Source organism: Xenopus laevis, chromosome 8S (assembly GCF_017654675.1).
Source record: "Xenopus laevis strain J_2021 chromosome 8S, Xenopus_laevis_v10.1, whole genome shotgun sequence".
Classification (NCBI taxonomy): Eukaryota; Metazoa; Chordata; class Amphibia; order Anura; family Pipidae; genus Xenopus; species Xenopus laevis.
The window spans coordinates 51,247,962-51,264,089 of NC_054386.1; the positions used below are offsets into that span (position 1 = coordinate 51,247,962).

General features: G+C 41.0%; 1 protein-coding gene across 4 annotated transcripts in view; it reads right to left on the bottom strand.

Moving 5' to 3' along the window:
* LOC108700067 (ectodysplasin-A) overlaps positions 1-16,128 on the bottom strand; it is a 182,447-nt gene that overhangs the window by 12,949 nt on the left and 153,370 nt on the right. For all 4 annotated transcript variants that reach the window (XM_018232933.2, XM_018232932.2, XM_018232931.2 and 1 more), the window contains exon 6: positions 4,894-4,945. In XM_018232933.2, coding sequence (XP_018088422.1) covers positions 4,894-4,945 — 52 coding nt within the window. The remainder of the gene's footprint in view (positions 1-4,893; positions 4,946-16,128) is intronic.

Consider the following 16,128-nt stretch of genomic DNA (forward strand, 5'->3'; position numbering starts at 1 on the left):
ATGGTTTTGGGGGGTAAACCTATATTTTTGCATTATTACCCCAAAAAAAAAGCAGTCAATGTGTTGATTTTTCATTAGCTGAAGTTACCCACAGGACTATTTGTATGCGCTAACTTCATTTTGGGGCCTCTAAATGCCAGATACTTTGGTAAACCTATACACAGTGGGCACCACACTGTTTGGAGGACCCCTGGCAACCATATTTAGGGTGCTTTGTCTTGGTATGTAGTGATACACATGCAATATACTGCTGGAAAGTTGAAGCTTTGAGGCAATTTTCAGATATTTCACCAAAACTGCCAATTTTGAAAAAGCCTTGCGACTCAGTAGTTTGGAGCAGAAAGGCATGGGTACCCATTTTAGATTCGGTAGAATGTGTACTTTCTAAAAATATATGGTTTTGGGGGGGTAAACCTATATTTCTGTGTTTTACCCCACAAAAAAATGCAGTCAATGTGTTGATTTTTCATTAGCTGAAGTTACCCACAGGACTATTTGTATGCGCTAACTTCATTTTGGGGCCTGTAAATGCCAGATACTTTGGAAAACCTATGCACAATGGGCACCAAACTGTTTGGAGGACCCCTGGCAACCATATTTAGGGTGCTTTTTCTAGGTATGTAGTGATACACGGGCGTATAATGCTGGAAAGTTGAAGCTTTGAGGCAATTTTCATATATTTTTACCAAAACCGCCAATTTTGAGAAAGCCTTGCGACTCAGTAGTTTGGAGCAGAAAGGCATGGGTAACCATTTTAGATTTGGTAGAATGTGTACTTTCTAAAAATATATGGTTTTGGGAGGTAAACCTATATTTCTGTGTTTTTACCCCACAAAAAAAGCAGTCAATGTGTTGATTTTTCATTAGCTGAAGTTACCCACAAGACTATTTGTATGCGCTAACTTCATTTTGGAGCCTCTAAATGCCAGATATTTTGGTAAACCCATGCACAATGGGCATCCAACTGTTCAGTGGACTCCTGGCAATCATATTCAGGGTGCTTTTTCTTGGTACCTCATACAGTGTGGAATATGCGGAGCAGCAAAATAAATCCTTTGAAGTGATTTTTCAAAATTTTTAATTTTTTTTATAAAAACCGCTACATTCAGACAAGCTTTGCTGTTTTATAGTTAGGAGTAGAGAGACATAGTTACCCATTTTGGAATCAGTAGAATGTGTACTTTTCAAAAATATATGGTTTTCTGGGGTCAACCTAATGTTTCAGGATTTTTTGGCCTTGGAATCTAAATTATGCTGTTTTCTGCCTTGTTGCTTTCAAAATTCGGTAATATACTGCCGGGAGTTTTTGCTGTACAGAAGTTCTAAATCTCCCTAAAACTATACATATCTGGTATTGGCTTGTTCGAGAGACATGAGGCTTTCCAAATCAGTTGGATTTTCATGTGTAAAATGAAACATTTTTCTGGTATAAATACATATATTGTGAAAAATAGAAATTTTTCATTTATTTTTGTATTTAGAGCTATAAATCTTTTTGCAGAGGTGGAAATACATGAAAACTCAGGCAGATTTAGAAAGCTCAGTTTCTCCTGAAAAAAACAATGTATAGTTGTAAACTATAGGTTTCCCCTCAGAAAATGCCCCTAAATTGAGAGAGCACAAATGTTTCAAAAACGGCTGGCATTTCGCGTAACCAAAATGTGAAATTCTGCTGGCACTTAAAGGGTTAAACCTTTGAGATAGCTTTTTGTAGCCTTCCCCTAAACCATGATACTGAACAATCTTTGTTTTCAGATCTTTTGAGAGTTGCTTTGAGGATCTCATGCTGTCACTGTTCAGAGGAGAGTCAAACAGAAGCACAACTTGCAATTGGCCACCTTACTGTAAATACTGTACCTTTTCTTATGATTGAACACACCTGCCTGTGAAGTTCAAGGCTTAACAACCAATTTGGTGTTGCCAGTAATCAGTATTGAGCAGTTAGATGCATTCAAATTAACAAAATTACAAGGGTACAGAAATTTTTGCACAAGCAGTTTTCACATTTGATTTAATCTCGTACAGCTGAATACTGCTTCACTACAGTACAAAGTACAAAGTACTCAGATGTTCCTGGGAAATGAAAGATACACCACTGTTATATTTTTTGTTGAAAGTGGAGTAAATTATTATGCAGGCTGAGAGGGGTTCACAAACTTTTTCATATGACTGTAATTACAATAATGTGTTTACTTTGGCCGAGTGTCCAAATATGTGCATCTCTCAGCTACCAGTTAGTCAGGATTCAAAACCTACCAACTTTTATTCTGCCACAAATTGCTAGATGTAATGTCACAACAGTCACTTAGTTTGCACCAGGACTACTGTCCCATAGCAACTAGTCAGTAAGTAACATTTACTGGTCACCTGTTGTTAGACAACAGATAATGTGACCTATCAAAGCATCTTGCAAATTGCTATATATATATATATAGTGGATAATGTACCCCCTACTGTAATTTATAAAGATATTATAAGTCACCGAGGAGTTATGTGACCATATAAAAGCACGAGGCCGCAGGCCGAGTGCTTTTATACAGGTCACATAACTCCAAGGTGACTTCTAATATCTTTATAAATTTAAGTTGGGGGTACATTATGCATTATAATCTACAATTTCTGTGTGCAGTGGTTTATTTCCTAAATAGCTGACTTTACTACATATCTAGCTTAACGTTCTATACAGTTGTAAATTTTAGTCTGTAATTGTTCCCTTTGCTGACTTCAGTTTTTGGTTTACCCTGTTTCCCTTATTTAGGACTAAGTACCTGCATCTGTACTCCTTAGTTAGTTCTTTTGATGTGGCCTGCTATGGGTGACGTCATCCGCTGAGGAGAGGGAAAGGAAGAGAGATTGAAACTGGTACCGTATAGTGGAGGGGAGCGACACTGGAGAGGGGCCTTGTGAGGGGAAGCCAGACAGAGCAGACTGTCACTTGACGTCTGCGAAGCAGAGGAACCGAAACTTGAGATGGTGGGAGGGAGGGGGAGCCAGACTGCAGACGGAGCGTGCGAGGGGGGAGCTGGGAACGTCATCACGTGAGGCACTAGACGGAGCCGACACGGAGGGGCAAGGAGAGAAGAAAGTAAAGACTGGATGACTTGCGAGTATGTTAGCAGGAGCGCGTTAGCTGGTCTAGGAAATTAGACGGAAGGGGGGGCAGAGTGGAGTAACAACTACAGGGAGAGCAGTGGCAAGTGCTCTCTGTCTTATAATCGGCGCGTTCTGACGCAAGAACGCGCCGTTTATAAGGATATAATTTACAGTCTGGTCCCATAGGGAAATGACCAGACTGTAGATTATATATATATATATATATATATATATATATATATATATATATATATATATATATATATATATATATATATATATATATATATATATATATATACAGTAAATATGTTTTACATATTTTCATTTAGCCAATAATCCTCTAACAGGAAGACCTGTAACAGCTTTGTCCATTCATTAGCAAGTATGTGTTTGTGAGCTCATATGAGCCAAAAGAACATACTTTAGTGCAATTAAAATGGAAGTATCAAAATCAGGGCCAGAACAAGGGATATAGTAAGAGGAATGAGCCTAGGGTGCAATTGTTGGGGGGGCACAAGGGACATACCTCTCTCGTCTCGTAACCCTAGTTTGGGCCATTGCCTCCCCCCCCCACTGGTTCTGGCTGTTTAGTGCTCCCCATATTCAGCAGGTGAGCCCTGGCGGGGGGCACATCACAAGACCCTAGCCTGGCCTAGCACTGTTTCATGTATATGTTGTATGACATTGCTTTATTTTAAGAGGTATTTTAAATGTGCACTGTTTTAAGTTATGTTGTAACTACTTCGCCACCTGTTGGTCAGTTTGTATGTTTTGATGTTCTACTCAGGAAAGAGATGGGAAGGTCTTCTGAGGTTGCTTTTCTCCTTCCTGAGGAGAGAAACATCAGAACAGTTCTCTTTCTTCTGAATGTATCTCTCTCAAACTGTACAGTCACAGGAGTTGCTCAGCAGGTGGTCATTATATTGTCAATTATTATAGACTTAAATAGCTCTGAAACAAACAAAAAAAAAACAAGTTTTAAAAGTTCTTAGAAAAAAACCCCAACACAAGTTTTACCTTCCTGCTTAAATGATGGAATGTTATTTTCTGATACCCGTGTACCTAAAAAGCCCCCCTTTTATTTATGGCAGATATTCTAAATATTCACTAACGTTCTGAGCCAGTGTCCCTACATCACTTTTAAGATGTGATATTTTAGAAATAATAGATACACTTAGGAAGGAAATGTGGCCAGAACAGATACACTTAGGAAGGGAAATGTGGCCAGAACAAATAAGGATGTATTACAAAAATCAAAAGGAACATTTTTGGCCAAGCCCAAATCTGGGGGAGAACTGATAACCTACAGTCATATTAAAAAGTTTTGGAACCCCTCTCAGCCTGCATAATAATTTACTCCACTTTCAACAAAAAAGAGAACAGTGTTATTTCTTTCATTTCCCAGGAAATAACCCATACAGGCAGCTTCTTTTAAAAGGAAGCGGTCCATACTATGACCTCAAAGCTGAATTACAACATCCATCACTCTTAAGCTAACCATATACATTTAAGATGACCCTGCCATAAACCCCATCTGAAATGCTGCCATGGATATTGGTTTCCATTGGTTGCAGTTCTGACATTTTCCCCAAGCCTACACATTTTAGTTTGCTTTGCTGGATTATGACATTGAGCAAGAGTATTTAGAAAAGCACTAGCACGAAACGACTCCAGATCAGAACATGAGGAGCCAAGGCTCTGCCAATAGTTTTTTTCTATGCCCCACAAAGACAAAAACTTACAAAAGAATACAGACTATGAGTGATATGCAATACTTAACAGTCCATGGATTCTTACCATTTTTAACTTGTATTGCAGAACCTTGCCCTTGCAGATGCACAACAGCTGGCTGGAAGACACCAAAAAGGAAAAATATACATAAAGACATGATAGAATACAAACAAATATTGTGGTATTTTTGTCTAAGGAAGGGGTACTATGGAGGCTCATATGGCTTTGCAATTCTAAAACAGTCATAGTGGCACAGGTATCTTACTCTTGACACAGGAATAAAGGACATTTGAATCTTGTTTCCTTCAGTCTGGGAATTCAAAATTATAACAAGCAGGCAGCAGCCATTTTGTGGACACTGTTATTAAGACAAGCCTTGCATCATCTCAGAATTTTGTTTGTGCACCAGAATGGGGGACCTGATGTCCATCCCCATGCCCTGGCCACACAGTTATATGGTAAAGAGAACTGGGGAAATGTGTGGGGAGCAGTGACATCTAAGAAGTGCTGAATTGAAAGTGAAAGTAATTGTCTGCCCTGCCTCTATGCCACGGGCATAGAGGAGGGGCAGACAATATTTGATTGACAGCTGAGATTTTTAAATAAGCTTTCAACAGCTATGAATGCTTAAATAAAAAATAGAAATTGGATTTCATGTTTAATTTGAAAAGGACTTTTATTATACAGATTTTTGTGTCTGGGTGACAGGTCCACTTTAAAGGCCAGAATATGATAAATCTTAAAATTCAAATCAAAACCCCAATTGAGTTTGGATAACTTATAGTTCGAATTTAGGAGTTTTGACTAAAAAAAATCTGAAAATTAAAATTAGAATTTTTACTTCGACCCTTAATAAATCTGCCCCTAAATGTGTCAGGATACATCCCCGTTTGCACACTACTTCGAAGATGCGAATCACAAGCTAGAGTGAATGAGCTCTGCTCGCATATGTGACCTATTTATACTTCATACTTGTAGCTTGTTAGTTGAGGGCCCTGTCGGAAAATCTATAAAGAAACATCTTACACACAGTACTGAAGACCGATGCTAAAAAAGTTCATTAAAGCCAGAAGGAACAGTTAAAACTAAGTAAGCCTTATCAGAAAGGCCCACCTAAATATACCAGTAAACCCTCAAAGTAGTGCTTCTCCGAGTCATCTGTCAAAAGAAACACTGCATTTCTTTCCTTCTATTGTGTACACATGGGCTTCTGTATCAGACTTCCTGCATTCAGCTTAAACCTCCTTGCCCCCGGGCGTGAGCATGCTCAGTTTGCTCCTCTTCTCCCCCCCTTCTCTGCTGTAATCTGAGCCCAGAGCTATAAGTGAGCAGGGAGATACTCAGGCAGGAAGTGATCTCACACCAAGCGAATACTGCAGCTGCTATCCTAAACAAACAGAGAGCTTCTAGAGCTTTTTACCCAGGTATGGTAAAACATTCTACAGAATAAATATAACATTCTATCTTGCACTATTGCAGCTCATCTATTGGCATGAAAATCCCTACGTAGCTTTCCTTCTCCCTTAAGGGATACAACAGCTTTATTAGTTCCATGTGTCAGTCATGCCCTATTAAAGGAGAAGGAAAGGTTAAAACTAAGTAAGCCTTATCAGAAAGGTCCATCTAAATATACCAGTAAACCCCCAAAGTAATGTTGCTCTGAGTCCCCTGTCAAAAGAAACACTGCATTTCTTTCCTTCTATTGTGTACACATGGGCTTCTGTATCAGACTTCCTGCCTTCAGCTTAAACCTCATTGCCCTGGGCAAGAGCATGCTCAGTTTGCTCCTCTCCCCCCAACCCTCCCTTCTCTTCTGTAATCTGAGCCCAGAGCAGGGAGAGACTCACGCAGGAAGTGATGTCACACCACATTAATACTGCAGCTCATATTCTAAACAAACAGAGAGTTTCTAGAGCTTTTTACTCAGGCATGGTAAAACATTCTACAGAATAAATATAGCATTCTAGCTTGCACTATTGCAGCTAATCTATTGGCAATAAAATGCCTCCGTAGCTTTCCTTCTCCTTTAAATCCATTTACGGTTATGCAATTGAACATTTTCTTACATTACTTAAACACAGCTTCTGAAATAATTGAAAATCAAAGGCAAGTAAATACATCCCCCCCCCCCCTTTGTTCTTGCATTTCTTCTTAAGATTTAGGGTGATATTATGCTCTTGTTGCTTACAGTTTTCCTTTTTGTGGTCTTGGCTAGTAAAGGTGACATGTTCCCTAGCTACAAATCTGAAACATGCTTCCGAAGGTTTATAGTCACCTGCCAGCACAGGGAATAATTTGTCCCCTACAATAAATTATAGGGATATTAGTTGGTACAGAGACTAAAACCAGCTATAGACCCCTTCAGTCACATAATATAATTTTTAGTGTAGGTACGTCTAGCAGCTCCAGTTTCCCCTGCTAAAGGACTACAACAACAATGCATCCCTTTCAAATATATAAACTGAATATGGAGCAAACATTGTAATTAAGAAATGTGTTTAAAAACACATCCAGGGGGTGTGTGGATGCATCCGATGTGCTTGTTACAGCCAAAGGGGCCAAGGTGCGCGTTATGGCCTAATAGCATCTTCAGACCAGGGGCCGGATATGGAGCAACCTGTGGCAAAGCCCAACTGGAGCTGCAGATCCGTCCAGACCCGACTACAGTGGCAGCAGGGCTGGATTTACATAGTGGGCTCCCATAGGCCCACTGCTGTTCATCACCCCTCAGCTTTTTCATCATCAGGACCAGAGCAAAACATTTTTTAAAAAAATTGTACTTCCCATGCATCCCCAGTGTTTTTGAACCAATGTGGGTGTGGTTGGGCAACATGTCGCCCCTAAAGTCCTGACACCCAGCAGGCTAACTCAGTGCCCACAGACCCACAGACAGCTAATAAATGCCACAGTACTGTCATCAGGTCATACTTCCCCTGCCCAAATCAAACTAAGTGGGGCACCAAGCTGCAGACAGGAAACCTACAGCACTGGGTGGAACCACGAAACACACACACCCCAGACTGTGCTGGCTGACTAGTGATCACCCAGGCAACACAGAGAGCACACAGTGAGGTCAAGCTGCAGCAGCCTTCCCATCAACAACACACTGAATATTTAACCCTGTAACTACTGTGTATCAGTTCTGCACGCAAACACACAACCGAGTTTGAAACCCTCAGACTGTCCTAATTCTTGCAAGACTCATACAACATCTAACTTAAAGGGTCAAGTACAGTAGTCCCCTGTGAAGCTGTTTCCCTGGAAGAAATTGGCAATATATCTGAGTCAACTCCGAATTTAATCCCCAGACAGAACTAAAATCCCCACAGAACCGTTCCCAGTGGGCTATCACGTCAAGCAGGCACTGCAACTGACTCTGCTTGAGAACCCTATAAATTCTAATGTACAATATAACCCCAGGGCACTCAATACCAACGATACCCATTGGCAAATACGGTCCTAAACAAAAGAGAGAGGCTGCGTCCCGCTTGGAACGCTACGCACACAGCTCGCAACAGGTACCAGAAAGAGGCAGCAGCCAAGATTCACCTCCACTCTCAACACAACCCAACTCCGGCAGAACCAACACTAACTGAAACTAATGGGACCAATATTGGAAAATCGCACAACCGCCACTGCTCAATTCAAAGCTCTTAAAGGGATACTGTCATGGGAAAAAAAAATTTTTTCAAAATGAATCAGTTAATAGTGCTGTTCCAGCAGAATTCTGCGCTGAAATCCATTTCTCAAAAGAGCAAAAAGATTTTTTTATATTTAATTTTAAAATCTGACATGGGGCTAGACATTTTGTCAATTTCCCAGCTGCCCCAAGTCATGTGACATGTGCCTGCACTTCAGGAGAGAAATGCTTTCTGGCAGGCTGCTGTTTTTCCTTCTCAATGTAACTGAATGTGTCTCAGTGGGACATGGGTTTTTACTATTGAGTGTTGTTCTTAGATCTACCAGGCAGCTGTTATCTTGTGTTAGGGAGCTGCTATCTGGTTACCTTCCCATTGTTCTTTTGTTTGGCTGCTGGGGGGAAAAAGGGAGGGGGGTGATATCACTCCAACTTGCAGTACAGCAGTAAAGAGTGATTGAAGTTTATCAGAGCACAAGTCATATGACTTGGGGCAGCTGGGAAATTGACAATATGTCTAGCCCCATGTCAGATTTCAAAATTGAATATAAAAAAATCTGTTTACTCTTTTGAGAAATGGATTTCAGTGCAGAATTCTGCTGGATCAGCACTATTAACTGATTAATTTTGAAAAAATTTTCCCATGACAGTATCCCTTTAAAGTGGATATATAATTGTTGTGACAAGATTTACAAAAACGTAATGGAGAGGACAACGGAGGTTGAAAACAGAATCTCCACACTGGAGAATCAAGTGTCCCCCTTACACAACACTATGCAACTTTAATCCGCCCTAGAGAAAATTGATGACCTAGAAAACAGGCAAAATAATATAAGGATTGTCGAGCTGCCAGAAAAAAACTGAGGGACTGTTCGGCACAGACACTTTTTTCAGCTAGCTTTGTTCTGGAAAGGGCTCATAGAGTCCCAGGCAAAGCACCCCCATCAGGGGCACCATCAAGACCCTTCCTGTTTAAGGTCCTCAATTATAGGGATACAGACGCTATTCTTAAAGGAAAACTATACCCCCCAAACAATGTAGGTCTCTATAAAAAGATATTGTATAAAACAGCTCATATGTAAAATCCTGCTTCATGTAAATAAACCATTTTCATAATAATATACTTTTCTAGTAGTATGTGCCATTGGGTAATCATAAATAGAAAATTGCCATTTTACAAAATAAGGGCCGCCCCCTGGGATCGTAGGATTCACTGTACTCACAAACATACCAACAAACCATACATGTTAGGTCACATGAGCTAATTAACAGACAGAGTTGTGTCTTTTGCTTCCACACTTCTTCCTGTTACAGTTAGAGTTGTAGTATTTCTGGTCAGGTGATCTCTGAGACAGCACACAGACCATCACGAAATGGTGGCTCAAGGCAAGAGATGTAAAAGGGCAATATTTACTTAAATATATATTCCAGTTTGGTAAGATTCTTTAATATGCCACTTAATATGATATGAACTATCTGTTGCTTAAGTGTTCATTTTGGGGGTATAGTTTTCCTTTAAAGCAGCCTGGCAAATGGATGAAATACAACACGGCTCAAGGATCTTATTCTACCGAGACTTCTCAGCGGCAGTGCAGAGTCAAAGAGCTAGCTGCCAGGGAGTCAAAAAGCATCTGAGGAATGCACAGCTCCAATATAGTATGCTGTTCCCAGCCAGACTGCGTATTATTGATGGGGGACAGGAGCATATCTTTACACCTCCACCAAAAGCAGCTGCCTGGCTTGATGCAAAGGCACAGGCCCCCAAGACGCCCCCTAGACGTGACTAAATTCACTAGTCACAAGCTTCCTCAAACAAACTATCCTCTCTCCCCACCAACTACATGTGAAGACTAGGGAACCAAGACATTCGTCATATTATAGAAAGACTCACACTGAAGCCTATGGACCATGACACTAACCTGCTGCAAATCCACAAACGTGGACAACGCCAATACCCAAAGTCAGGTATTAGGGATGAGACATCTAATAATGAAACAGGATATCTCATTAACACCTAATTACAGGGAAGCGTGGAAATAGGACAAAGGGCTGGATCAATATCCTTAGAGACCACTAGATCACAGTACTGCTCGGTCGGATGGGGATTTAAAACATATATCTCAAAGTTAATTACTCTCTTATTTTAATGGGCACGCACCCAACTACTGACTAAGTGGTTAAGTGTCTTTTGTTATGGGTACTAGATCCACCCAAGTTGGGGGGGGGGGGGAGTGGGAACAGTGAAAATGTTGGAATGCTTCTCCGACACCATTGTGTCACTGAGTTCACCTACTATACAAGTAACAAGACCCATACTACACTTCCATGAATGCTCCCAATACTGTGGCAGTCCATAACATTATATCATGGAATATTAGGGGTCTCAACTCCAAATTTAAGCACAGTCTTATGCATAACTATATTAAGAAACACAAGCCCTCAATTCTCCTTCTACAAGAAACACTCTTACAGGGCAAAAGGTCCTCTCCCAGGAACGACCCCGGGTCTGGTGGTCTTACCACTCCACCCTCTCTACACATGCACGAGGGGTATCTATATTGATTAAGAAAAACACTTTATTCTCGTTGGTACAGGTCGTGACTGACCACTATGGTCGATATATAATACTACACTGTACCCTCTATAACAAACCTATTACAATAATTAACGTCTACATGCCCCCACCTTACTCGGGATCACTACTAGACTAAATTACTGACAATTATTAGTAGTAGATTAGTAGCAGCTTAACAACCTTCTCAAGAATGGACCCCTGAACAAGACAAAAGTCCCACTAAAAAAAAAGGCCCTTGAGATGGAAGCACCCAGATTGATAGAGTACTCCTGTCACTCGATCACACACAAGGATTGATTTGGCTTTGTAACTACAGACATCCTACACCTCATTGACAAAGTGCAGTTCCTCCCACAAATCCTTTCTGACTACTCCCCATTGCTACTCTCTCTCCATTCCACAACTTCAAGTTTGTGCAGATGAAGCCCCCTTTGGCTGGCCAATGACTTAGTTCAATAAGCCAATTCTGAGGGATATGCCAATTACTGGGAAACGAATACAGAGTTGGCCTCCCAGGCAATCCTATGGGATGCATCTAAAGCTGGCCATAGATGTAAAGATTTTTAAAAGATCCAACTGTGAGACCACAATTATCTCGAAATGATCGTTTAAATATATAATATGTCCATCAACTAAAAAGACCATTTCAGACGATACTGCCAGCAAAACTGAAGAGTAGCTGCCTGCTTGACCCTGCAAACATAGATAGATTGCACTGGGACTGATAAAGATTTTTAAACCTGGCCGATCAATTTTCTGACAGATGTCGGCTGAAAAATCGTAAGATGTACAATTGTTCGAATCCCACTAACCGCACGATAATTTGACGGATTGGTCGAACTGCACTGAAATCGGTCGTTCACCAAAGAAGAATCGTTGCGTCTATGGGGACCTTAAGGCAGTAATGCGGGGGGTTCTAGCTGGAGCAATATGGCTAGCCTGCTGCCAAGCAGGGGAAAAGGTAGAACAAGCAGAAGCCCTGGAGGCAGAAACTGACCACACCTCTAACCCAACACTAGCGTCATAAGATGGCCATAGAGAATTTTTAAAAGATCTTTTCGTTATCGTTATCGTTAGACCAAGCTTATGTTGGAACGATCATTTAAATGTATGATTTCAAGCAATGTTGTCTAGTTGAAGCCAGGAAAACTGAGGGTAGCTGCCTGCTTGGCCCTACAAACACATTGGACAATAGATAGATTTTCACTGTGACCAATGAAAATTTTCTAACCTGGCCGATGTTGGATGAAAAATCGTTCGATTCCCACTAATCTCGATAATTTGAAAATTATAATCAATAGAAAAATCTTTGTGTCTATGGGGGCCTATACACACTCCTACTAGAGAGATGCAGCACCTTGGAATGACATAATACACTTCTAACAAAGAAAGCTCTTTTATACAAATCACAGAGATACTTTGAAATGGGAGACAGGGCGTTAAGTAGCATATTGCGCAAAAATACAGAACTCCACTACTGCAGTACTGCCCATAAATCGGACTGATGGGGAAGTAATTACTGACCCAAAACTTATAGTGGAGGGATTTGCGATCTACTACAGAAGCCTCTACAAATCCACCATACCCCACTACACGCCCCATTTCTGGTCAGTATTCACACCCCGGCTCTCCATCCAGCTGACAAGGCCATTCTTAACCAACCTATAACTGTGGAAGAGGTTAAAACCGCCATAGCTTCTCTCCCATCTAGCAAAACACCAGAGCTAGACTGTTTTCCAGCTAACTGGTATAAGATACTATTTGATCAACTGGCCCCCACCTACTCACAACCCTCCAAGCTTCCTTTGAAGCAGGGTCTCTCCCCCCTTCATTCTGTGAAGCCCTCATCGTAGTGGTGCCAAAACTGGGCAAAGATCCCGATCAGTGCAGCTCATACCGACCAATCTCCCTCATAAATACTGATGCCAAAATACTGACAAAAATTCTAGCCACACGACTCCAACACTACATTATTGATCATTATTGATTCATCCAGACCCAATCAGGATTCATGCCAGGCAGATCCACTGCATACCAATGTATAAAAATAGCACAACCAGGTGGGAACCAGGGTAGTGGCCTTGTTAGACTCCGCCAAAGCCTTTGATTCAATAGAATGGCCCTATCTCTGGGAGACTCTGTGCAGGTTCAATCTAGGGGAACAATTTATCAAATGGCTGCAACTGCTATATCATCGGCCAACTGCAAGGGTCAGAGTTAATGGATTGATATCCGCCCCATTCCATCTAAGATGTGGCACCGCCGGGGTTGTCTGCTATCACCCTTTCTGTTCGCGTTGGCTATTAAACCCCTGGCCATAGCTATACGTGAATCTGAGCAAATTGCTGGGCTGTCTCTTGGCCCACTCACAGAAAAAATCTCTCTGTATGCCGATGATCTGTTAATATACCTAGCAGACACTCAAGACACTCTGACCACTCTCCTCAATATAGTAGAGCAATTCAGATTATTCTCAGGCCTAAAGATAAATTGGAACAAATCCTTGCTATTCCCCATAGATAACCAGGCCCCCCCCCTATCCTCACTAAAGTGGGTCCATGAGTTCAAATACCTTTGGCTCAACATACAAGCAAACCTATCTCAGTTCGTAAAGAACAATCTTAGCCCTATAATTTCAAAACTAGAATCTGTCCTCCAAATTTGGCCCAATCTCCCCCATGCAAGGTGGGGGAGAATTAATCTCATTAAGATGGTGTATATACTATCTGCACTGGTGGTACCACCCTGATCCATATAATCCAAATATGGCACTGCAAGCCAACATAGTAGGATCCTTAGAAGGCCTAAATAACCTTTCCTATCGCAAACTCTCAGATCTAGGCAAAATACCATCTACCATTACTATACCCCATATGGCCTGGTATCAAGGATTGAAAACACTTAAAAAAGGACATATTGGTCTGAACCCCTCCTTGCCACTACCTCCCTCACTTCCTATATTGGCCACAAAAGGGAATCAAATGCTTGGGTGACCTCCTGCAGAACAACACATTCATCTCATAGCCTGTGCTTAAAGCTAAATGTGCTCCGGAAAGTCTCCTGCGGTTTAGATACTTTCAAATCCACCATATTTTCAGGGCCCGGTTTGGTAAACTCTCCCCAGCCTTGACCACACTGGCAATAGTGGACAGCCTACAAAGTTGGTGTCCAAACTTTACCAAAACTTATTAGCCAGTGTTCCCCCTCTATTTAGTACAGCACAAACTAAATGGCAGGAGCAAATCACTGAGCTCACTCACTCAGCATGAGGCTAAGGGTTAAAGAGATGACACCTGTCCTAGGTGTAGAACCCCAACTGCCAATTTTATACACATGATTTGGACCTGCCCAGTAATGAGCAGATATCAGTCTCAGGTAATGGCCTCGCTTGCAACCACCCTTGACTTCTCACAGGTGCTATCTCCCATTGTCTGTCTACTGGGTGTAGTTGAGCACCAAGTGCTACCTCTCTTGCAAGGCTGAGATTCCGAGCACTATTATTCTATGCCAAGAAATGTATAATCATGCATTGGATGGGATCTACCCCCACTAGAGATTCCTGGATCAATTAAGTTAATTCTGTCATACCTTTGATTAAGCTCACATACGAAGCCAGAGGTACCGCCCGCAAAATTGACAAGGTGTGGAGTCGCTGGTGGGAATCGGTCCCTGGCACTCAACCAATAAACCATATTGTGAATGTATGAGGTAGTCTTCGTGTACGGAAATCATAGTATCATAGTAAGTTAGGTTGAAAAAAGACACACGTCCATCGAGTTCAAACTTTGAACTCTATTTTAACCTGCTCCTGGACGCACTAGTTGCCTCTTGTCCCACAGTCTCGGCGTCCTCTCATCCACTTCCTAGTTCAACCAGGGTCAGATCCTCACGGGATCAGTTAGCGGATAAGAGATGCCTTGTACTGGGGAATTGTACAAGCAACAAGAGGGAAACTCAAATATTTGAATGCCTTTTATTCATAAACATAGTAGTTACTTACACTTCAAAATGCTCTGCCTAATGCGTTTCGTGAATCAATCACTTCCTCAGAGGCTAAAGTTCACTTTACTTGGTCACTCCTTTATAGTCTGCCTAATTGGCATAATTGGTTACCTCCTTTCAATCACCAACAATTAACATTCAGAAAGGATGTAAAAAGGGGATAGATGCTTTAACTTAATGCATTTAAAATTGATACATTTTAAATAATTAAAAATACAAATTCTCGAAATTAAACATTTATATGTATTAAATATTAATATAAATATTAAAAACAATTTACTCAGATAAAACAATTTATATCAAGATCTATATTCAAACCCATTGGTTGTAACGTCTTTAGGGATATTATCCATCTGGTTTCTTCTTGTGATATTATTTGGACATTGTTGCCACCCCTCCAGGTTTTTGTTTTGTGTGCAATTCCCATAAACTTTAACTCACTAGGATCACTATTGTGAAATAAGGAGAAGTGTTCTGAAACACTATGGGGCCGATTCACTAAGCTCGAGTGAAGGATTCGAATGAAAAATACTTTGAATTTCGAAGTATTTTTTGGGTACTTCGACCATCGAATGGGCTACTTCGACCTTCGACTACGACCTTCGACTTCGATTCGAACGAAAAATCATTCGACTATTCGACCATTCGATAGTCGAAGTACTTTCCCTTTAAAAAAAACTTCGACCCCCTACTTCGGCAGATAAAACCTACCGAAGTCAATGTTAGCCTATGGGGAAGGTCCCCATAGGCTTGCTAAACATTTTTTGATCGAAGGATTTCGATCGTTCGATCGAACGAACAATCCTTCGATCGATCGAACGAACGTTTAGCGCTAAATCCTTCGACTTCGATGTTCGAAGTCGAAGGATTTCAATTCGAGGGTCGAATTTCGAAGTATTTTTTACTTCGAAATTCGACCCTTAGTGAATCTGCCCCTATGTGTTTTTAGACCTTTTCTGATGTTCCTTATGTGTTCTGCTATTCTCAGTTTTAATTTCCTAGTAGTTCTTCCAACATACTGTTTTTTGCAGGGGCATTCTAATAGATATACTTATCTTAATAATAATTTTATATTGCTTATTTGTCT